The 23833-nt window shown below is 43.8% G+C and overlaps 1 protein-coding gene across 1 annotated transcript in view; it reads right to left on the reverse strand.

The window, feature by feature from the left end:
* Positions 1-728: 728 nt before the first annotated feature.
* Positions 729-23833, reverse strand: part of KCTD19 (potassium channel tetramerization domain containing 19) — a gene marked incomplete at its 5' end in the record, with an annotated part of 54348 nt that continues 31243 nt past the window's right edge. Inside the window, 8 exons of the mRNA XM_082270507.1 lie at positions 729-850; positions 3690-3791; positions 5938-6092; positions 8257-8445; positions 12109-12814; positions 15445-15499; positions 18451-18534; positions 20314-20456. Coding sequence (XP_082126633.1) covers positions 743-850; positions 3690-3791; positions 5938-6092; positions 8257-8445; positions 12109-12814; positions 15445-15499; positions 18451-18534; positions 20314-20456 — 1542 coding nt within the window. The 3' untranslated portion in view covers positions 729-742. The remainder of the gene's footprint in view (positions 851-3689; positions 3792-5937; positions 6093-8256; positions 8446-12108; positions 12815-15444; positions 15500-18450; positions 18535-20313; positions 20457-23833) is intronic.

Genomic DNA, 23833 nt, shown 5'->3' on the forward strand with positions numbered 1-23833 from the left:
TGTTTCCTCCAACCAATGCAGAGCATTTTCTACTCCCACTGGCTACAGTCTGGCCCCCCCTAAAGTTTGAAGGGCAGTAAACTGGCCCTTTATTTTGAAAGTTTGGAGACCCCTGCTTTAAACACTTCAAAAAGCATTTCAAAACAGGGTCCTATTGGGGGAGATTTACTAAGACTGGAGCACTAAGAATCTGGTGCAGCTGTGCATGGTAGCCAATCAGCTTGTTCAATTAAGCTTTGAAAATAAGCACCATTCACATTGGCGCGATTTGACAGGAGTGACGCTGACTTTGCGGTGCCGCACCGGTTTCCAAAAGTAGTTCCTGCACTTCTGGTGACTTTCAGGGCGATCGATATCTGTCTATACTGTCTACAATAGACAACCCGCAAAGATGTCTTTCATGTCACCCCTGAAATCGGACTGAATTGCTGCTTTGAAATCGTGCGAGTTCAGATGAATTTCAAAGCCGTGTTAAGTGTGAACGAGGGCTAAAACTTGAAAGCTGATTGGTTACAAAGTACAGCTGCATAATTTTTTTTTCTCACCAATAACAAAAAATTTACTTTCTTAAAGAACAATACCATTTATTACACACATAAGGGGAAAAAAAAGCAGTAATTTTGCATAGAATCATACTATCCTGCTCTATACCTGATGCTAATTGTCTGTCTTTACCAATTCTAACACTTCTAAGACCTTTTTTAGCCTTTTAAAAACACATTGATTTGACTTGACTGTTGCATCAGCTCAGGACTTTTCTTAGAGAACAGAACGAGGCAGACTTGTGACATCGCTCCTGAAGCATTACAGTAATGCACTGGCTAAGTCTCTTGGCATATGGCAGGGTAAACTGTAAAAAAATAATCCATCATAGGTTGAAGGTACATATGAACAGTTATGTAATATTGTGTATAAAAAGAGGACATTCTACTCCTTTGCCTAAAAACAGTAAAGGAATTCTATACACTTAACAGCTATAGGGGTTGATTTACTAAGGGCACTATGCACTTTGCAGATGCAGTTGCATCCATTCCCCCCCACATAGCTTAGTGAATGTGGTGAAACTATACTGATTTTCATCATCCAATCATGCCTCAAGCAAAAATGATTTTTTTTCCTTGAACCCGATTGAGTATTCTTTACAAAGTGAAGCTTCGCCACTTTCACTAAGCTCCAGGGAAAATTAATACAACTGCACTTGCAAAGTGCACAGCGTGTTTGCCTTTAGTAAATCCACCCCACAATCTCCCTGTCTGAGCCTTAAGGGCCATACACACTATAAGATTTTCTGAAGACTTTTTCCTTCAGACTTACCAAAACCATATACTATGAGGTCAGACCTAAACACTTTCAATTTGTATGCAATCTGGCAGGCCCTTGCGCTACATAGAAAAGGTAAATCTGAAAGAAAAAGTCTTCAGAAAATCTTAGTGTGTATGGCCCTTAAATCACATCTATCCAAAAAAAGAGTTTGAATTTGGTTACTTTTTAGCCTGGGATCACACTTCTTATGCATTTAAGACTATTTCATGAAATTCAGACAGGAATCGCACTGCATTCCTGTGCACATCACATGTGATGTCTGTGCGGTGCGCTTTAAGCAATACATTGTATGGCTCAAATTGCATCGCATCCGCATGAAAATGGTGCAGGACCCTTTTTTCCCCCCAACTGAATCCCATTGTATGGGTGTTCACACCATGCAATGTGATTCTGGCAATCGCACTTCATTTTGCAAACTGTTTCGTTAATCTAACATTAGCACCCGCAGCAGATCGCATGGATGCCATGCGATTGCAATGCAGTTCGGGAAACACACAGGATTCTCTGCCTTTTTTGCATCACATCAGTGTGAACCAGGGCTGACACTACATGCATGAATCACAATGCACATAATGCAGTGCAAACAGATGCATCTACTACAGGTATTCAATTCCGCATCAGAAAACCTGATTTTCATGTATGTCTAAGCAGATTAGCAAACTGTATATAAATTAATTATTTTGAAGACATGGGGCATCTGTTTATTGAATTATTTTATTATTGAAAATTTGTCTACATTCTCATGATCTATAAAATGCAAAATCATCAATCTATGCATTACCTCTATATGGGGGATGAATTGATGCATCCAATACCTGACTGTGTACAGAGAGTATAGGGGTCTACTGAACAAACACAAAAACCCTTCCTCTGAGCTAACCCAACGCATAAAGAACCACAACTTAAAGCAGAGCTCCACCCAAAAGGCTCTGCTTGTTTGCCTCCTCCAACCCCCTGCCCGCCAGCACCTTTGGGGGGGGGGGGGGTGGGTACCTGGTTTTGTTAGGTTCCCACTTTGGTGAACTGAGCCAGAAGTTCAGCCCACACCCCCCCCCCCCCCAACAAGAAAATGTTGAGCCTCCAAATGGACGTGTCCCAACAAACACAAAAGTAAAAACAAGGATGCAGGGAACACAGAACAAAAGAAAAATATTCCTTGCATAGTGACTGAAAAGACACCACCATAAAACCACATTGCATGTGTCCAAAGCCTAATAATGCCACAGAAACTCTGGCAAAAATAATACGAATAATTCACAAACCATCATCCCCATATCATGGCAACCAAGCTTTAACAATCCGGTCTCCGCAGCTGGAAGCCTGGGTCGGAAGTACGTCAGCAGGGTGACTGCCAAAAGGGAATACTACAGTGTCTCACAGCATGGCCACGCGTGCACAGCTGGAACACAGGCTAGAAACTCTGGGCCACCAAAGGTGTATACATCGGGCGTGTGACATCATTGAAGAAAGTATCTCCAGGGTATCTCAATTAAAAAAAAATAAATGCATACGCACAAAAATGAGTTGGTATATCAGTATTAATGTGCACAAGGAGTAACCATACGAGATTAGAAAAAAAAGGAGGGGGGATCCCCCCCAATGAGTGAACCAAAGTACCATCAAGTTTCCCTATTAGGCAAAGTGGTTCCCACACAACCATATATAAATAATAAATTACTGAATACTTTTAGGATATGCCACTTGTAGCCAACTACAAGTGATTACCTGACATAAACTACAAAGGCTGATGACAGGCAGTTGTATTAAGGCCTCATTCACACAGGAATAGAGGGGCCGTACATTGTGAAGAAGGCACACGGGGCCAGGAGGCATCCAAGAGTGATAGATTGTGTACAAATCAATGACAGGCTGCAACTGTGTGCAAGTCACTGCACATCAAAATGTTTGCATGTGTACAGAGATGAATGAGCAGTCCCGGACGCAGACAGTTTGTGTCCATGGTTGCTCACCTGTCACTGCACACATGCAGCCTGTCATGGATTTGTACAGGCAACTGTATGCAGACACTTTTCACTCCCAAGTGCCATATAAACGCACGCCTTCTTAAAACTGTATGGCCCTTGTCACCCCTGTGTGAGGCCTAAAGCTGTATGTAAATTAATAAACTTCTAAGCAGATGTTATCATGTGTTTTAGAAGCACACCATGGAGAAAAGAATTATAAAGGACTGCATACACAAATCAATGTCCCGGATATAAGAATTTAATTTCATTCCCTTGTGAATGGTTTTTGTGGTCTCTGTAAAGCCCTGCTTAATAGATTGGTGTCATATAATACATCTAAACCTTTTTCAAAGGGGTCATTGCACAGCAATCCTGGACAGAGTTGTAATAGAAGAAACGTACCTCTATCCAGCACAGTAATGTCTCCTTTGTGCGCTCCTCATCTCTGTACATTTCCAGGGTAAATAGATCATCTACAAATTGCCTGGCTGGAATCTGACAAGCCTGCAGATTAGTACACAGTATAGTGATCAGATCGCACTGCTAATGAATGAGGGTTGTAATGAGCAGTGTTACCCATGCAGATGTCTACAAACAAAAGCCCGAAACCCACAGCAGAGCTGCAGGTCTAAGCTCACCACTGGTATTAAGTGCAGTTGATTATAATGACAAGGGCAGTAAAAACATCCTTGTCCACCAAATTAACATGAGACATTCAGAGCTTTCACTTTCCAATGCCCTCTTTCAAACTATTTGTCAGGGACTGGATCACTAGAAAGTGCAAATGTTAACCTGCTTCTGCAGTGCTGCACCCCCCACTAACAGAAAATCTACAGAATCTCCCTTGTCAGCAAGTGAGCGATGCTGTACATATGGCGAGTATTTTTCTGCACTCTAAAGCTATCTTAACCACTTTAAAGCAGAGTTCCGGCCACGGGGGTGAAATTTAGCTAAAAATACCCCCGGGACAGTTAGGGTTAGTGCATTCCACAATGGATAGCCTCTGTACTGTCGCACTTACTTTTTAGAAGAAATACTTACCTTTAAAATTTCTTCTCCAGCGCTGCCACCTCGGATGTGGGCAGCTGAAGAGAGCGCGTCCTTCCGTGTCCTCTTCTCCCAGAATGCGCCTGCACCGGCCCCATTCGTCACTTCCGGTGCGGGCGCATCATCCCTCCACAGCTTCTGGGCATGTCCAGAAGCTGTTTAGCAGGGAATGAGGCGCCGCACCGGAAGTGACGAGCGGGGCCGGTTCAGGCGCATTGATTCCTGGGAGCGATGACATTCAGCTCCCAGGAATCAATGCAAAGAGGAAGTGACGGCGCGGGCCGCGACCACAGAGGGAGGAAGAGGAAGAAAGGTGAGTATATTTTTCTTCAATAACAAGGGTAAGTAAACAAAAAAAAAATCGTAACTATCCATTTCTTTTTCAGGTGACCAAGAGCAAGCGGATGGCCCAAAATCGATTATGTCTATTTTGTGGCCGGAACTCCGCTTTAAGACCGGAAGGATTTGCCCCCTTAATGACCAGGCCACTTTTTTCAACTTGGCACTGCGTGATTTTAACTGACAATTGCGCAGTCGTGCCACGCTGTACCCAAACAAAATTTACGTTATTTTTTTCCCACAAACAGAGCTTTCTTTTGGTGGTATTTGATCACCTGTGCGATTTTTATTTTTTGCGCTATACACAAAAAAAGACCGACAATTCTGGAAAAAAAAAACTATATCACATTCTGCTATATAACATTCCAAAAAAAAAAAAAAACACATGAAAATTTTTGAACATTTTAGGCCAATTTGTTTTCTGCTACAAAATCGCAATAAGCATATTTTGATTGGTTTGTGCAAAAGTTATTGCATTTACTAACTACAGGAAAGATTTATGTCATTTTTATTATTATTTTTTTTTTTTTTTTACTAGTAATGGTGGCGATCTGCGATTTTTTTGCAGGACTGCGACATTGCGGCGGACAGATCCGACCACTGACTGACACTTTTGGGGGGACCAGTGACATTGCTACAGTAATCATTGCTAACAATATGCACTGTTATTGTAATAATGACACTGGCAGGGAAGGGGTTAACATTGTGGGTGATCAAGGGGTTAAATGTGAGCCTAGGGGAGTGATTCTTACTGTGGGCGGGCGTGTGAAATGACCATAGAGACCTGTGTTCCTATATAGAAGGATCACAGGGGCTCTATGATCATTCCAGAGAGGAGAACGGTCAGCTGTGTTTACAACAGCTGACCTTCCTGTCTCAGCGGGGAGCTATCGCGGGTGTCAGGCGACGGTCAGATGTGTTTACAACAGCCGACCGTTCTTCTCTCTCAGCGGGGAGCGATTGCGGGTGTCAGACGGCAATCACAGCCGCCTGCCCCGTGCATCGGCTTCCCTGCTGATGAGCCTCCTGGCTACGGTGACTTGCCCAGGAGCGGCTGCCTGCCGCAGTATTACTGCGGCGGGCGGTCGTAAAGTGGTTAACACTGGTTGTGGCCAGTAACAAGATCACATCAATCTGCACTGGAAAGGAGAAGAAAAAAAAAAAAAAACAGTTTGGATCTGATTGCTTGCTACGGATAACAGACACTTAAAACCATCAGTTTTTAGCTGCTGCAACGTGTCTTTTATTTATGCATGATGCTTACCCACAACAGGTTTACGAGACCTGCCACACAGAGAGTAGTAGATTTGGGGTCCCTCTGTTCTAGGGAGTCCAAGATGACCCCAGTCAGAAAGGAATGACATTTCCTGGCATAACTGATTTCTTCATGTGACATGTTAACACTAAAGAAAACGAGATCTGCAAAAGAAAAAACAAAAAAAAAAACAGTACAATTATCTAGAGCAGTGTTTCTCAAACATTTTTCAGTCGAGGCACCCTTTAAAATGATGGACAGTCTCCAGGCAACCCCATTCTAAAATGTAAAAAAACAATTCTAATAGTAAACACCCCATGTTAGAGGTGATTTAGGCCCTGTTCACACCTGAGCGTTTTTCAGCTCGTAAAACACTCATCTCTGAAGTTTCAAAATGCCCAACAAGCAAAATCCTATTCATTTCAATGGCCTCTGTTCACATATGAGTGTTTTGTCGCCTGTAGCAAAATGCCTGAAGCTCAAAAAAGTACATGAGCTTCTTTTTTGGCAGATTACAGGCCTGAAAAACGCTCAAAAATACGCCTGAAAATGATACGCTCAGGTGTGAATGGAGCCTAATTCTTACAAAGCAAATACACTTTTGCAAACTAGTACTGTCTAGTATTCTAATGTTTCTCTTCTCCCTCAATTTCTTCATCAGTCAATGTCACCCCAGTGCTGAGAGAGAGGAGCAGAGAAGGGTCAAACAAGGATGCTGTGGAGGCGACAGACATACTCTCTATTAACTGATGAAGGTATTGGTCGTTAGGATGCCAGTGTCTAGAAAGTGGTAATGGTGCATAATGAAAACCTGTGGCTTTGTGTAACTAAAAGGCAGGTTTCATCCACCTGCCGGATTGTATTCAATTTTTGATCAATTTTTAGGCATTCTGCCAAGGCACCCCCAAAGGCTGATATAGAGCTTTGTTTCTCAACTGGGATTCAGCAGTGATCTACCCGTCAGTCACAGGCAGCTGACGGGTAGATCGCATCCCCCTGCCGACATATGCAGAGCTAGGCAGGGAGGGAAGCAGTCTCTAATAATTTCCTTCTATTGCTTATCTCAAATTGAACCCATAATTGAGCATCTGTGTAAGAAAAAAAAAGCGAGCACAATTTTCACATACAATAGGTAATTTTTAACCTTCTTAGCGGTATTCCCGAGTCTGGCTCGGGGTTAAATTTCAGAGCCAAAAGCGGTAACCCCGAGCCACACTCGGGGTACCGCCAGAAGCATCGCTGGATCCTGTAAAAGAGGTTACTTACCTTGTCACCGGGATCCAGCGATGTATGCGGCGGCGGATCTTCCTCCCGATCCTCTCCGTGCCCCGGCTTCCGTCTCCTGCGACGTGACTTTCGCAGGGGGGTGGAACCGGCGGCAAATTCAAATGTAAAACACACCAAACACACTGATACCATTCAAAATAAAATAAATTCACATTACAATGCCCCCCAGTGCCCTTTCCTGCAGTTTTACTGTACTTTTTATGTGTATATATATATATATATATACATACGTATATAAAAAAAAAAAATATATATATATATATATATATATATATATACACGTGTATATAGTGTATATATATATATAAATATACGTATATACATATATATGTGTGTGTGTATATATATGTATATGTGTGTGTATATATATATATATATATATATATATATATATATATATATATATATATATATATATATATATGTATACATACATACTTTAACTTATTTATAGTTTTTTATTATATTATAATTTATGATTTTGTGTTTCAAACTTTATCATACCCAAGATGTTATAAAGAAGAACGCACAGTAAAAAAAAAAAATATATATATAAATAGTTGGTTTGGGCTGCTCATTCTCAAGAATTACATGCAAAATAATGGTACCGCTTTCAGCACCTAAAATCCGAAAGAATCATACCGCCAGGGAGGTTAACAATGATTCTTTAATTTAATTCTACATCTAAAAATAGTTATATCAACAACTCGCTGATCACACAAACGTTCCATGAGCTGTAGATGTGAACATTATTTCAGGGGTTACCTGAAATTGCAAAATTTGTGCCCAGGGTTCCTCCAAGGTAAAAGGGTTGAGAAACCCTGATCTAGAATCTATGCCATTTATTTTTGCCTATTGATCCCCTGTAGGCCAAGGAATAATTTCCCAAAAAAGATACAGAACAATTAATGATCGAAGGAAGAGTTCCTAAGCCTGATTACAACACAACCATTACAGGAATATGCAGTGTGAAAATAGCTGTAGAGAGAAGCGTTTTCCCCACAGGCACCCCAGTATAAAGCATACAGTATTCTGTCCTACCATCAGAAGCGGCTCCATGATAAGTGAGCTTTTTGATAACATGCTCAGTAGTATACACAACGAATTCTTGAAAAGATGCTGTACTTCCATCATTGGCCATAAGATGGTGATGATGAACCCAGAGAATGGCCCCCAGATCAGCAAACTGCTTCCCCTCTATAGGAGGTGACCTGGCACAGTATGCATGCTCTAAAACCAGAATATATAGTTAGGGTTATGTGTAATTTACAGCAGTAGGAATCAGAAAAAAAAAAACAAACAGAAACCTTCTTGACCTCCGGAAGATTTACCCCCCTTTCATGACCAGACCAATTTTTGTGATACGGCACTGCGTTACTTTAACTGACAACTGCGCGGTCGTGCGGCACTGTACATCCACACATAGAGCTTTCTTTTGCTGGTATTTGATCACCTCTGCAATTTACATTTTTTGTGCTATCCACATAAAACCCCAACAATTTAGAAAAAAAAATTATAATTTTTTTTTTAACTTTCTGCTAAAAAACATATCCAATAAAAAAGTACAAAAAAAATCTAATTTCTTCATCAATTTAGGCCAATATTATGTATTATGCTACATATTTTTGGTAAAAAAAAACGTAAATTGGTTTGTGCCAAATGCATAGTCTACAAACTATGGGATATATTTATTTCATTATTTTTTTTACTAGTAATGGCGGCGATCAGCGACTTATATCGGGACTGCGATTTTGCAGTGGACATTCTGATACTGACACTTTTTGGGGACCAGTGCTAAAAATATGCACTATGACTGTAGTAATGACACTGGATGGGAAGGGGTTAACATCAGGGTGAATCAAAGGGTTAACTGTGTGCCTAACCAGCGCTTGTGTACAGTGTGGGAGGGGCTTGTACTATGGGAGGGCATTGATCCATGTCCCTGCTCTGAAGGAACACAGGATTAATACCTTCCCTACTGACAGAATGGCGATCTGCCTTGTTTACATAAACAGATTGCTGTTCTTGTTCTCTGCCTAATGATAGGCGGGTGCCAGTGGACATTGAGTCTGCGGTACCTGCAGATCAGCTCCTGCTGTGTATAATCACGGCGGGAGTGGGTCAGCGGCAGTGTGCATGAGAACCCCAGACCCTGAAACTAGGTAAGTTGATCCTGCGCAGCAGTGCCGCCGTATATTTAAAGTGGAGTTCCGCCTCCCCCTCCAAAAATTAAAAGTCAGCAGCTACACATACTGTACACATACTGTAGGTAGCTGCTGACTTTTAATATTAGGACACTTACCTGTCCTGGAGTCCAGCGATGTCGGCACCGCAGCCGATGTTTCCTTGCGACTTCATGGTCGGGTCCCTACTGCGCATGCGCGAAGCGTGCTGCGCATTCCTATTGGCTCGGCGGCGGGGGGAGGGAGCAGAATTTCCAAGGGACAGCGCCGTATCACGAAGGTGGAGAAGGGTAACAGGTACCCATTCCCCCCTCCCCCATGAAAGGTAGCAAATGTGGCACTGGAGGGGGGGAGGAAGCAAAAGAGCGGAAGTTCCACTTTTGGGTGGAACTCCGCTTTAAGTTATATGGTCAACAAGCAAACTAACCGATCAATTTAACAGTTAAAAAAAACACCTAAATTCTCAGCACCCGCCAGGAATGTACCTGTCACATTTGCTTGTGTCCCCAACCAAGATGTAAAACCATCCAATGGCTGGTGTCATAACTGATCACATTTGCAACATCATGACAGTTGAAGATCAAACAGAGGCTAAGATGACAGCTTCCTTGGCTAAAAAAAAAAAAGATTGAAGTTTTTAGTTACGCTTTAACCCATCAATTGAACGGGTTCCCAAAACCGTTTCCTTCAAGGCAGGCTGTGAATGATAACTGTTACTTTTGTTTGTGCTCTCAACCCAACTGTCAAGCCATCAAATGTCTGGTGTCACAACTGATCACATGTGCAGCAAACCATGGCCGTTACAGATCAGAGGCTAAGGTTCCATTCACATTTGGAGTTTTGGGATCTCAAATCGCTCTACAATCACAAAACACATGTTCAGGTGGCATACATTTTCAATGGCACCTAAAAACGAAGGTTTTGCTGCAATTATCGTACGATAAATCGTGTGGCACGCTGCAACGCGCGAACCTTGTCACCCAAAAAGGAGCAGGGCTCCTTAAAAAAGAATGGCACCTGAACATGCGTTCTATCATTGCAGTGCGATTTGAAATCGTGGGCAGAATCGCAGCAATTCTGCCTGAGATTCCCAAAACGCTAAGTGTGAATGGAACCTAAGATGACAGCCTGCTTGGCTGTAGTGGATAGGAAGGATTCATTCTACTTTAAAGACATTAGAGACTGTCTTTGCTGACCTATTCTGAACTTTCTAATTGCTTGGCTTTTGTGCCGACCCTCTGGCCAAGCAGCAAGCATTTAGGTGGTAAATCTCTTTTGAAGCTAGATTCACACTATTACAGTTTCCCTGTGGCCACATTTACGTGGGCACAGCAGCCCATTCATTAGAATAGGCTACTGTATCAATGGAAAATGCAGGGAAGTGGTCCCTTGCATTTTTTCCAAAATCACAAGCCACAAGGAAACTGCATAGTGTCATGCGGCTCCCAGCATGGGAAAACGTGCTGCGGTTTCCAGTGTCTGGGGGTGCTATTAGGAATTAATGGCGCTCCTGAACCTCTACTAACAGCCACAGGTTTTTTCTGTGGGTGCGGGAGAGTGTGCAATTTAAATGCAGTCCTGCACCCGCATACATGTGAACCTGGCCTAAATCAGAACTCTAGACAAAAATAACACAATAAACATGAATGCCACTGAAAAATACAATTAAAGGATAAGTTCACCTTTGGGAACACATTACATTTTCCACTTTAACATGTTCCCAATGTTGCAGCCACTGCCTGATCCCGTGCCCCGTACTAGCTGTCACTTCGTGCTCCGCCCACACTGTCACGTCATTTATTCACACAGGTCTGTGTTGTGAACTATAAGCCCCAACATCCTTTGGGGCTGTCTGTTTGAAGTTCTCAATGAACTACAACGGTGCTGTGAAGCGATGATGTGGTAGTTCTTTGATTCTTCCTGTCAGATTGTTTCTGCTTGCCTGTATGGGGTGTACAGGCACACATACACTGACAGGTCTGAAGGAGACCTGCAAAGGCACCAGCGATCTTCTGATTGCTGGTGCAATGCTTTACAGGCCCCCCAAAATTGTGTAGACCACTTACCAGCCGTATGCGACCCCGCGAGACATTTAACTCGCAGGCCAGCCCCAGTCCGGTGTGGCTATGTTGCGGCTGACCTAGGGCGGAGCTGAGGTCTGCGTGCGCTCGCTGGCCAGACTGGGGTGACCAAAAATTGCCAGGACCAGAGATCCCAGCATAAAAAAACTGAGCACCTATAGCAGAGAGAAGGAGTATACCCCCTGGGACTGCCCATAGGCGTAGCCAGACTTTTTTTCTGCCCAGTGCCCTACTTCTGTAGGGGGCAGTTTAACAATGGTTAAGAAGATCAGGAGTTGTGTCTGTCAATGAACGAAAGAGAAATTCATTTTGTCCTGTAAGCCCCGGTTCGTACTGCCGCGACTTCGAAGCCGAATCCCAGTGCGAGTTCAGCATGACATGCATACGACTTCTTTATTAGAAGTCAATGCAAGTTGTGCCGAAGTTGCACCAAAAGTAGTGCAGGAACCTTTTTCGACTCAAGTCGCTCTAATTAGAATGGTTCTATTGCAATGAATGGGGTGCGACTTCTGAAGTGACATGTGCTCCAAAGTCGGAGCGCATGTCGCACCAATGTGAACCGGGCCTAATATGTGGATGGAGTTCTGCTTTGACAGTTATTAGTAAAGAAGCGTGAATACTGGGCTCACCTATAATGGTCGTTCTGTCTTTTTCCATCTTCTGACCTGTGCCCTTGGATAAAGATAGTGACACTTTAGCGTAGCTATGTTGTTCATCTTCCTGTCTGACATCCAACTTTATATTGTCCTTATGTGATACAGTGAGCAGATGCATTTGATCCTTATGTACAGGGATGGCTCTGAGCAATCTATGCACTGATCCCACCAGGTTTTCTTTGCATCCTCCATTCTGCAGTAAGGACTTGCTATTTGTTATCTGCCTTACCGGACAGTGTCCAGAGATGTGCATCAGCTTGTGCTGCTTCATTTCTTTGTCAGCTACACATTTCTGACTCTTCACTGAGCCACTCAGTTTTAGAGACGTATACAGAAGGCCTCTTCCTTGAAGATCATGACACATATAGCCCTTAGCACCGCCATCAGGCTGCTTTCTGAACAAAGACAATAATTTGGAAATTGGGGAGGCAGCGGCCTTTGCCTTTTCATTGTCCAAAGCTTGGTCCAGTTTCAAACATTTGGTGCTGGGGAAGTTGCCGGGATTGTCGGCCTCTGAAGCTGTAAATGGACTTGTTGATGAAGCCTTTCTCTTGCTGGAATCAATTCTTTTCAGGCCCTCAGCTGATGTAAAGCAGCCAGTATTCTCTTTTAATTTTCGATTTCCTTCTGATCTATCTACGAGAATTGTTTCCTGACAGACCGCGTTCCATCTCATATCCTGCAATTTAGACACACAGAACTTTCATAGGACAAACCAGCCAGTAAAGTCATTTTGTAAAAATGAAGCCAGGGAAATTAGAAAGCTGTCCTTACACTGAGGCAATGAAATTGCACAGAGCGGTCCCAAACTTCCTCTTCTAAGGTCCCCCACCTTGAGCTCCTGGCTCCTCCTCCTCGGCAACTGCCCCCATAGAAAGGTGCTTTCTATGGGGGCACTAATGCAGGCTCGCTTATGACCCTTGCAGTCTACGTCTATAGACACAGACAGTGGGACTCAGCCCGTCCCCCATCCCTCGTCAATGGCTGTGATTGACAGCAGTGGAAGCCAATGGCTCCCGATTCTTCAGCACAGCCTATGAGACCAGGAAGTGAGGGGAAAGAAGAGCTGAAGATGGGTATAGAGCTGGATAAAATGAGGGCTCAGGTAACTAAAAGTGTGGGGTGTGGGGGGGTACTGATGCCTAATAATGTGTTCCCTAATACAAGGAATGCATTAAGGTGAAAAATGTTTAGGCTTTAAGCCTTGCAGTTAAGGTGAGCCCCACTGCAAGGATAGTTTTTTCATATTACTTGCTGACCGCCCTATTGCAGTTTTACTGCTACAGGGCGGCAGCTGTGTGCCGAATCACGTATATATACTAGGGATGCACCGAAATGAAAATTTTGGGCCGAAACCGAAAATGCAGGATGCCATTGGCCGAAAACCGAAAATGACTTTCCCCAAAAAAAAATTAAAATAGATAGAAGAGGGGCATACACCAAAAAACAGGCAGCAACGTACACCTGTCGCTGCCACCCTGTCACAGTATATGTACTGTGAAGGGTTGGCAAGAGGTTAATTTAATTACCAATGGTATTTGTATTATGCAGCATGAGGGGGTTAATGTATTGTCACTGATGCATTAGTGACCGACCAGTGGCAGGTAATTAACCCTTTTGTGCTGCATTAGTGCAACCAGTATCAGTGTTAATTAACACTGGTTGCACTGACACTGGTTGCACTAATGCAGCACAAAGGGGTTAATTACCTGCCACTGGTCGGTCACTAATGCATCAGTGACAATACATTAACCCCCTCATGCTGCATAATTAATACAAATACCAATGGTAAGCTGCCTCAGCTATCACCCCCCCCCTCCCTCCCTCCCCCTCCCCCCTCCTCTCTCAGCCTCAGCGTCCCTCTCCAACTCACTCAGCTCCTCCAGTCACTGTGTCCATTATTCAAAAGTCCCGCCTCTGGCCGGCCGCCCGCCTCCCGGTGATGTCACTACTACTAGGATCTGTCCATGAATGAACTGACACACCGGGCGGGCGAGCGGCCTCTAATAGCTGTCACTATGAGCCGTTCACTTCTCTTCAATTCCCTGACAGTCCGGGCGGCCGCTAATACATAGTACTATGTGATCCTTCCTGTCAGCTCAGCGGGACTATGACTATGTGTGAATGAGATCTGATCTGACCTGACACCGGGCGGGGGGGCGGGTTGGAGCGGCCGCTATTAGCTGTAACTATGTGAGCCTTTCACTTCCTTGTCAGGCATGTATCTCCGCTGACAAGGAAGTGAAAGGCTCACATAGTTACAGCTAATAGAGGCCGCTCCAACCCGCCCCCCCCGCCCGGTGTCAGGTCAGATCAGATCTCATTCACACATAGTCATAGTCCCGCTGAGCTGACAGGAAGGATCACATAGTACTATGTATTAGCGGCCGCTCGCCCCGCCCTCCTGCCTGGTATGTCCATTCACTAATGCAGAGATCATAGTAACAGGGACGTCATTGAGAGGCGGGCGGCCGGCCAGAGGCGGGACTTTTAAAACCTGCCCTGCGCTGCGCCCTCCTCCTTCCTCACGGCGGCCATATTAATTTCGGCACCGTTAACCCATTATCGGCCGAAATGAGAGAGGCTCATTTTCGGCCGATAATTTTGGTGGCCGAAATTTCGGTGCATCCCTAATATATACATGAACCCGCACTTATGTCTTTCCACACAGCGGAAGCCAATCAGCAGATACCGGGTACTCAATGTCCACTGGCACCCGCCAATCATCAGGCAGAGAGACAGAACTGCGATCTTCCTATATAAACAAGGCAGACCACCATTCTGACAGGGAGGAAGGGATGGAGTTTGTGTCCCTGCAAATCAGGGAATAAATATCTTCCCCTAGTAAAAGCACCCCACACAGTTCACATAAACACTGGCTAGGCACACATTTAACCCTTTAATCACCCCTGATGTTAATCCCTTCCAAAGTAGGCATCACATCGTTTTGGGCAGTGCCATTGCTGGCATTAATGGCAGTGTGTTGAGTTATTTTGAGGGGACAGCAAATTTACACTGTTATACAAGCTGTACACTGACTACTTTACATTGTAGCAAAGTGTCATTTCTTCAGTGTTGTCACATGAAAAGATAGAATAAAATATTTACAAAAATGTGAGGGGTGTACTCATTTTTGTGAGATACTGTATCTTCAGCCATAATCCTGGTAAACCACTTGCATATACGTATTGCAGTCGGCAAATGGTTAAAATAAATGTCTGGCATCGTTTTTGAATAATAGTTTATTTTTCCATATTTATGAAATAGAATAGTCCAAACAAATATTTTATTAGAAACCAAGAGACTCACCTCATCTTCTGGGTCCAGTGAACCCTCTGCAGACTCTTGCTCTCTTACCCATAATCTGCAGAATACAAATAGTGTTAAACACAGTACATGGATTTTTATATTGTTCTATAATCCATCAGTCGGTGCTCCCAGCATCTCCCTCTTATTCTTTTGTATTACCAGATTACAGGACACGTCTAAAAGAGATATCAGCTCTCTATAGAAATACCATCTCTAAACTATTGGCACTAATCAGTGCTTATATTAAAGTGCAAGTCAGGCCAAAAACCTTTATCTAACATTCTGTACATATAGAGTGGGGAAGTAACTCCTGTCAGGTTTCTCCTGCTATCTGGGGCTCTGTTAGAGAGTTTCACCTTTTTTTTCTGCCTGTGTTACGGTTAACCACTTGCCGACCGCCGAAAGCACATATACTGCGGCGGTCAGCCCCTCCTGGGCAAAGTGACGTACCGGTACGTCACTCGCCCACGAGCCAATAGGGGGCGAGCGCGCGGCGCGGGAGGCACGCTCCCGCCCCCGCTCGTTCCCTGACATCCCCGTGAGAGTGACCGGCGGACATCGGAGATCTCCCGCTGGAGAGGGAGAAAGGAAGGCGGCTGATGTATACAAAGCCGTCTGTCATTCTCCCTGGTGTATCTGCAGAGATCATATGAGCCTGCTATGTAGGATCGTATGTCTCTGTGGTTACATCACAAGCCACACCCCTTGACAGTTAGAATCACGCCCCTAGGAACACACTTGACCCCTTGATCACTAATAAAGTTAACCCCTTCCCTGCCAGTGTCATTTTTACAGTAACAGTGCATATTATTTAGCACTGATTACTGTAGTAATGTCCCTGGTACCCCCAAAAGTGTCAAAAATGTCAGTCAGGGGTCCGATCTGTCCGCCGCAATGTCGCAGTCCTGCAAAAAAAAAAACGCAGATCGCCGCCATTACTAGTAAAAAAAAAAAACAATAAAAATGACATAAATCTTTCCCGTAGTTAGTAAACGCAATAACTTTTGCGCAAACCAATAAAAATACGCTTATTGTGATTTTTTTTACTAAAAATATGTAGCAGAAAACAAATTGGCCTAAAATGTTAGAAAATTTTGATTTTTACATTTTTTTTGAGAATTTCATATAAAAAAATTTGAAAAATATTGTTATTTTTTCAAAATTGACGCTATTTTTTTGTTTATAGCGCAAAAAATAAAAATCGCACAGGTGATCAAATACCACCAAAAGAAAGCTCTGTTTGTGGGAAAAAAAGGACGTCAATTTCATTTGGGTAAAGCGTCGCACGACCACGCAATTGTCAGTTAAAGTCACGCAGTGCCGAATCGCAAATGGGAAGCTTGGGGGCGCTGTCTGATCCGTACAGCATTTAATAGAGCACCAAGTTCTCACATGGCTGAGCTCAGTCGCAGAATCATCGCTGTCGTCACTTTTAGTACCTAATGACGAATTTTCCCACTAATCGCTATCGCTCAGTTCTTCAAATAATTTCCGATTCATGGTCGCTGTTTTCCAGTTCGTCTAAAAGCGCTTTTGAGCTAAAAACGCTTTTTGGACGCCATGGACGTTCTCAATTTTCCAGGCGCAAAGAATGGCAAAAGTACAGGCAGGGCACTGGAAAAGCCACTAGGTGAAAAGCTGTGGTGAAATGGCATGATACAAAGTTGTAATCCTAACAGATTACACTGTATCATGTCATTTGTTTAATTTATTTTTCGTTGCGGCGCTCGTAGGGAAGGGAATCGGAAGACAGGTGTCGGCATTGGCCGGATCACACAGCAGGAGGATGGCTGGAGGACGGCGGGAGAGGACGGTGGGGGAGGACGCAGTGGAAGGTGAGTGTGATTCTGGGGTAATCCCAAGTGTGGCTCAGGGTTACCGCTTTTGGCACCGTATATTAACCCCCGAGCCACACTCGGGAATACCGCCAGGGAGTTTAACTGACAATTGCACGGTCATGCAAGGCTGTACCAAAATAAAATTTGTCATTTTTTTTTTCTCACAAACAGAGCTTTCTTTTGGTGGTATTTGATCACCACTGCGGTTTTTTTTTGTGCTATAATCAAAAAAAGATTGACAATTTAACAAAAAAAAATATATTATTTACTTTCTGCTAGAAAATATGACAATTAAATTTTTTTTAAAAAAAATCAAATTTCCTCATAAATTAAAATCAAAATCTATCATGCTACATAATTTTGGTAAAAAAAAATCCCAATAAGCATATATTGGTTTGCGCAAAAGTTATAGCGTCTACAAACTATGGGATATATACTGAACTTTTTTTTAATATAACTAGTAATGGCAGCGATCTGCGTCTTTTAGCGGGACTGTGATATTGGGGTGGACAATTGGACACTGACACTTTGTGGGGACCAGTGACACTAATACAGTGATCAGTGCTAAAAATATGCACTGTCACTGTACTAATGACAATGGCTGGGAAGGGGTTACACATTTTGTGCGATCAAAGGGTTAACTGTGCGCCTAACCAGTGTTTTTGTGTACTATGTGTGGTGCTTTTACTAGGGGATGTGATAGATTTAATTTACTGCTTTGCAGGGAAAGAAAATCCATCACTTCTCCCCTGTCAGGATGGAGCTTTGCCTTGTTTTGTCTGGCCTCTCTTCCCGGCGATTGGCGGGTACCCACAGACATCCATTGGACGGCACCCACTGGTCAGCTTCTGCTGTGACTAATCACAGCAAAATCGGCTCGCGCCCCATATGAGGAAGTGCAGAATCCTGCATATATATATATGTGTGTGTGTGTGTGTGTGTGATTCTGCACAGAACAGCTACCCTGTAGCAGTAAATCCTCTATGGCATGGTTTTGAAAAGTTTTTAACAGAGTCCTGGACAACAGTAAAAACCTGACAGGGGTTCCAACGCTTCTCCAATCTTCCCAAAGCTATGAAAAAAATGTTTTGGCTGGACATACACTTTAACAGTATTTAGTGACTGATCCAGAATTCTTGGAAAGGGCAGATGAATGTGACCTCAGTACCTGTACTCCGGGCAGTGACTCAGGGCTTCCTTGAGAGCCGAGATGTTAAACTCACGCACTTCCTGACACAGAAGTCTCCATTCTCTGAAAGACAGCAAAATTAACCCCTTCATGCCTCAGCCTTTTTCTGACACTTGTTGTTTACAAGTTAAAATCAGTATTTTTTGCTAGAAAATTACTTAGATCCCTCAAACAATATAGATATTTTTTTTTAGGAGAGACCCTAGAGAATAAAATGGCGAATGTTTCAATTGTTTATGTCACACGGTATTTGCGCAGTGGTCATTCAAATGCAGTTTTTTTTTTAAGAAATCCACTTTCATGAATTAAAAAAAAAAAACCACAGTAAAGGTAACCCATTTTTTAGTATACTGTGAAAGATACGCTAAGTAAATAGATACCTAACATGTCATGCTTTAAAATTGCACACACTCATGGAATGGCGACAAACTACGGTACCTAAAAATCTCAATAGGTGACGCTAAAATGTGTGGTTTGAACACTGTTTTTTCTTATTTATTTTATTGTATTTTTTTTATTTTTAAACTGTACCTTTAATTTTTATTTTATCACTTTTATTGCTGAGAAAAGGAAAATAAACATCCCTTGTAATAGGCAGTGACATTCTTTATGGAGGGATCTGGGGTCTATAAGACCCCTAAATCCCTCCTTTGCACTTAAAAGCATTCAAAAACGCCAAGTTTTGGCTGTTTTGAATACTGTCTTTTTTTTTTTAAAATCTGATGCCTTTAGGGCTTCAGTAACTGGAAGTGATGTCATGACATCGCTTCCGGGTTTCTACATTGGAAACTACATCAAAACTGAATCCGATGGGACGGAAGGGGGAGGGGGGACGTCCCCTCCTGCTGCTTGTGAAAATGGCCAAGCAAGTGCTTAGCCGCATCGGTTGTTATCACAAGAAAGTCGACTGTTTGCTATAAAGAACAGTACCGAGGTGATGCCCCTAGCTGCAGGTATCAGCCCGGTACAACCCGTTGAAACCAAAGGACGCAAATTTGCGTTACGTTGTTGTTAAGATCTATCCTAGATATCTAAATTCACATACAGCACAGGAATGGAATATACCTTCAGGAAAAACTAGGAACTATGCTGGAAATTGATAACAATTACAGGCAATCTCAGAGGTATACAGTATATACATAACACACAGTTCAAAAGACACTCAAGTAATAATTGGCTGCGTTTACAAGGGTGTAGTTAAGCGTATGCCCATGTGTAGGCCACGGTAGCTGGAAAAGGGATGCACTGGTTTTCCACTGATACACTCAGTTCAACCAGCGGAGATGCCAGCCACTTTTGCTTAATGAGATTTTAGTACAAGCCTGCCATCTAGTGGCTATTTTGACCAACTACATTGGACAGTGCCTGAGAATCCTAATTTAGCTTGTGTGTCAAGTGACAGTGGGGTTCAGATTGCCCACTAACAAGGGCCAGGCCAAGACAAAAGAGGTGACCACCTTCAGTAGGAGGGGTGCACAAAAAGGGCAGGACCTGCAACTTATGCTGCTGAGGTATTTTACTGCTCATACTCAGTAGCAGACTCCCTGCTGCTCATTGCAACCAATGCTCCACATCATGAACATGAGATATTACTGAGCTGTCCATGACGGCTGTCACATTGGCAGCAGCGGCTGTGTCCGTGCAGCCACTGCATCCACACCTGTGCATCACCGCGCGGGGCTTACGCTAGAGTACGCCCGTGTTAATGAGAGGCACTTAGAATTTCCTTTGCTTTTCAAACCTAAACTAGAGAAATAAAGAAATTGGAATGAACAGCTTGGGAAACCCAAAACTTTTCTGTACTTTTGGAGATTCGGTGTCCCGGAACTTCTTTATACTCACTTAAAGTCGGAGGGCAGGAGGAGTTTTCCAAGTCTTAGAAAGTTGAGGATATGCCTGAATATCGATCCATCTCCAATCACTAGCAAGGAAAAGCCACAGATGATCCAGCGCGTCTTCTTGGAGTTAGCAAGAAGTTCTGGATACTGAAAAAAAAAAAACACAAAATATTTGATTTATCATATTCAAAATCAATAAAAAGGAGGCATCATTAAAATATACAGAATGTTCTCATTAACCACTTGACCTCCAGGTTTACTGACCAGGCCATTTTTTGCGATATGGCACTTTTACTTTGTGAACAAAGAAAGACTGACAATTTTGAAAAAAACAAACAATATTTTTTACTTTCTGCTATAAAACATATCCAATAAAAAAAAAATAGGGAATTATTTTATTATTATATTATTATTATTTATTAAAGGTTTCATAACAATAACAAATAGAAATTGCTCACGCAAGGAGCGCAGACATTAAGCCCCGGTTCACACTAGGGCGACCTGTGAGGCGACCTGGTCGCCTCACAGGTCGCCTCCCATAGGGAAGCTACGGACCCGTTCTAATAGGAGCGACACAAGTCACTCCGACCTAGAAAAAGGGTCCGGAGCTTCTTTGGGGCGACCAGGAGGCGACCGCCATAGACTTCAATGTTATGAAGTCTGTGGCGGCCGCTCCGAGGTCGCGGCGCGCTGCTCGCACCGCGATCTCGGAGGTCGCCCCTGAAAGTAGCGTCGCGCCAGTGTGAACCGGCGCTAAAGGTCATCCAGTAGGTAGTTCCATAAAAGGAAAGCAGCTTACCTTCAGTTAGTCATAACAGAGACGAAATAGAGCATGAGCAAATTAGGATTGACAAAGGAAATGAGGTAACCAGAAAGTAAAAACAAAAGAACAGAAAAGAATAGAATCCTGAGTGCAAGGCTAGTAGTAGAGTACAAATCAATACATCGGTAAGCCTTGATGACTAAACCAAGCAGACCATGCTTCCTTGACAGTGTTGTACTGCCCCCTAGAGGAGGCAAAGGCCATTTCATAAGTAGCTTGAGTATTGATCAATTGGACAATTTCCATCGGGTGTGGTGGGGATGGATCTTTCCAATAACGTGTTAAGGCCCGTACACACGTGCAGATTGTGACCGATCTGCCGATTGTAGGCTTGTTAGTATGATGCTTCCGACAGCCGACAGCGCACTTTCGGCCGAACAGAATCTGTCGTGCAAGCATTAAAATTTTTGTATGCCGACACCAGAACGGCCGATTGTTCGCCAGTCAATACAAAATTCGGCCGACAGACAGCAGATTTGCAAGACTGGGCATGCTCAGAAAAGAAAAAACACAGGGAAAGTTAACCATCACATGACATCACTTCTGCAGTTGGCTGTAGTCGGCGGACAAAATTCTTGTGCAGTCTTTTGCACTTTTCAACAGACACGACAGCCCGGGGACAAAAGACGGCCGATCGTTCGGGCCGACGATCTGCATGTGTGTACGGGGCATTAGGGTCAACTTAGTTGTCAACAGAATATAAACAATCGAATTCCTATGTTTTAGAGGTATACTCTGCAGGTCCAGTGAAAAAAGTGCCGCGTCGGGGGTGGTGGGGATAGACACACCATACGTTTTCAGGATAAGATTATGCATGTGTTCCCATACTGAGCGGATTTTGACCCAAAATTATTTTAATCCATTTCAGTTTGCAGGTTTTTCCTTAATAAATCAACATTAACAATAATACAAAGACTCTGATTACAGTAATAAACTGCTTATGTGAATTCTGTTCTCTGCTTTTATGATTAAACTATTTAAAATACAGTGGTCTATGTATAAAACATTCTCTGTGCAGGCAGATGTCTTAAAGCAGAATTCTAGCATAACCCTAACTACTACTTAAAATTGTCCCCTCCCCCTCCTAACACCCATTCTTACTAACCTGTGTAAGAAAGATACATAGACTTGCCTAATTTCAGGCTGCTCTGGTCCGGTCATGTGATCTCCCCAGTGTTAGCTGCAGGAGAGAGGAAAGAGCGCTCCAACATTGACTAGTAATGCCTCTGGTGGTGAAATCACCCATAGGCTTAAATGGGCCCCATCCTTTGTTGGTGCCCCTCCTCCCCCCTGCAGCAGCACTCCACTGACACAAGGGAGCCCGGATCACATGACCAGACCGGAGTGGGATGAAAATAGGTAAGTATATACATCTTTCTTAAGCCCCGTACACGCGCGTCGAAAATTGGCAGGGAATTTTCGTTCGACGACCGATCTGCCGATTGCAGGCTTGTTAGTATGATGCTTCCGACAACCAACTCCGACTTTTCGGCCAAAAAAAATCTGGTGTGCAGGCTATAAAATGTTTGTTTGCCGTCCAAACACGGCCGATTTTCGTGCAGGGAAAAATCGAATGAGCAAGACTGGGCATGCTCAGAGAAGAAAGAACACAAAGAAAGCAAACCAACACATGACATCACTTCTGAAGTAGAATTTTGTTGGGCGAGAAAATTTGTGTGCAGTCTAGGCCGATTCCAACCAACAAAACACCACTCTGGACAAAAGACGGACGATCGGTCGGCCGATAATCGTTGCATGTGTACTAGGCTTTACACAGGATAGTAAGCACAGGTATTAGGAGGGGGGAGGTTAGTATACAGCACACATTTGTTGTGTTCGTGCAAACAGGGGCCAGTTCACACCACATGCAGTCCAGTGTGTGTTTTTGTCTGCATCAAAAACGCTTGGAAAGTAGGTTATATGGTTTTCAGTGGCATAGTTCACACCAGTGTGGTCAGTTCCAGTGTGTTCCAGTTCCAGAAAAAAAAAGTATAACGTGCTGCATTTTTTCTACACTGGACTGTATTGGATGCGGTAAAACTAACCGAAACGCACCAAAAACGCGCTGGAACACACGTCCTTATTTAACCGCTTGCCGCCCGCCCGCCGTCATATGACGGCGGAGCGGTGCGACCATTATCCTGGGCCGCCGTCATATGACGGCGGCACTTTAAGCAGGGCAGGCGCGCGATCGCGGGCGCGCCGCCCTGCACTGCCGGTGTCGGGGTGTCCCCGGGACACCCCCCGTCACCGGCAGGGGGGAAACAGCCAATGGGCGCGGCTGTTTCCCACGTGATCGGCTGTGTTCCAATGACACAGCCGATCACAATGAAGGCGCCCACTAGATGACCGCGCATGCGCGATCGGGAGCGCGCAGCGCGGTCATGTCGGTGGCACTGTGTTCCGTAGGAACACAGCTGTCACCGGCGGTAGTAAACAGTCACTGATAGTGACTGTTTACTATGTGATCGGCTGTGAATCCATTCACAGCCGATCAGAAAATGTAAACAAAGAGCAGTAACTCAGTGTTACTAGCTCTTCTCTCCTCATACAGCTTCCAGTATGAGGGGAGAAGAGCTAGAAATAGTGAGTTACTGCTCTGTACACATGTCACAAAGTAAAAATCACACAAATAAAGGTCCCCCCACACAGTCCTCAGCCCCCCCCAATGTCACCTGTCACCCAACAGTCACCTCATCAG

The sequence above is a fragment of the Pelophylax lessonae genome (assembly GCF_965119305.1).
Source record: "Pelophylax lessonae genome assembly, chromosome: 10".
Lineage (NCBI taxonomy): Eukaryota > Metazoa > Chordata > Amphibia > Anura > Ranidae > Pelophylax > Pelophylax lessonae.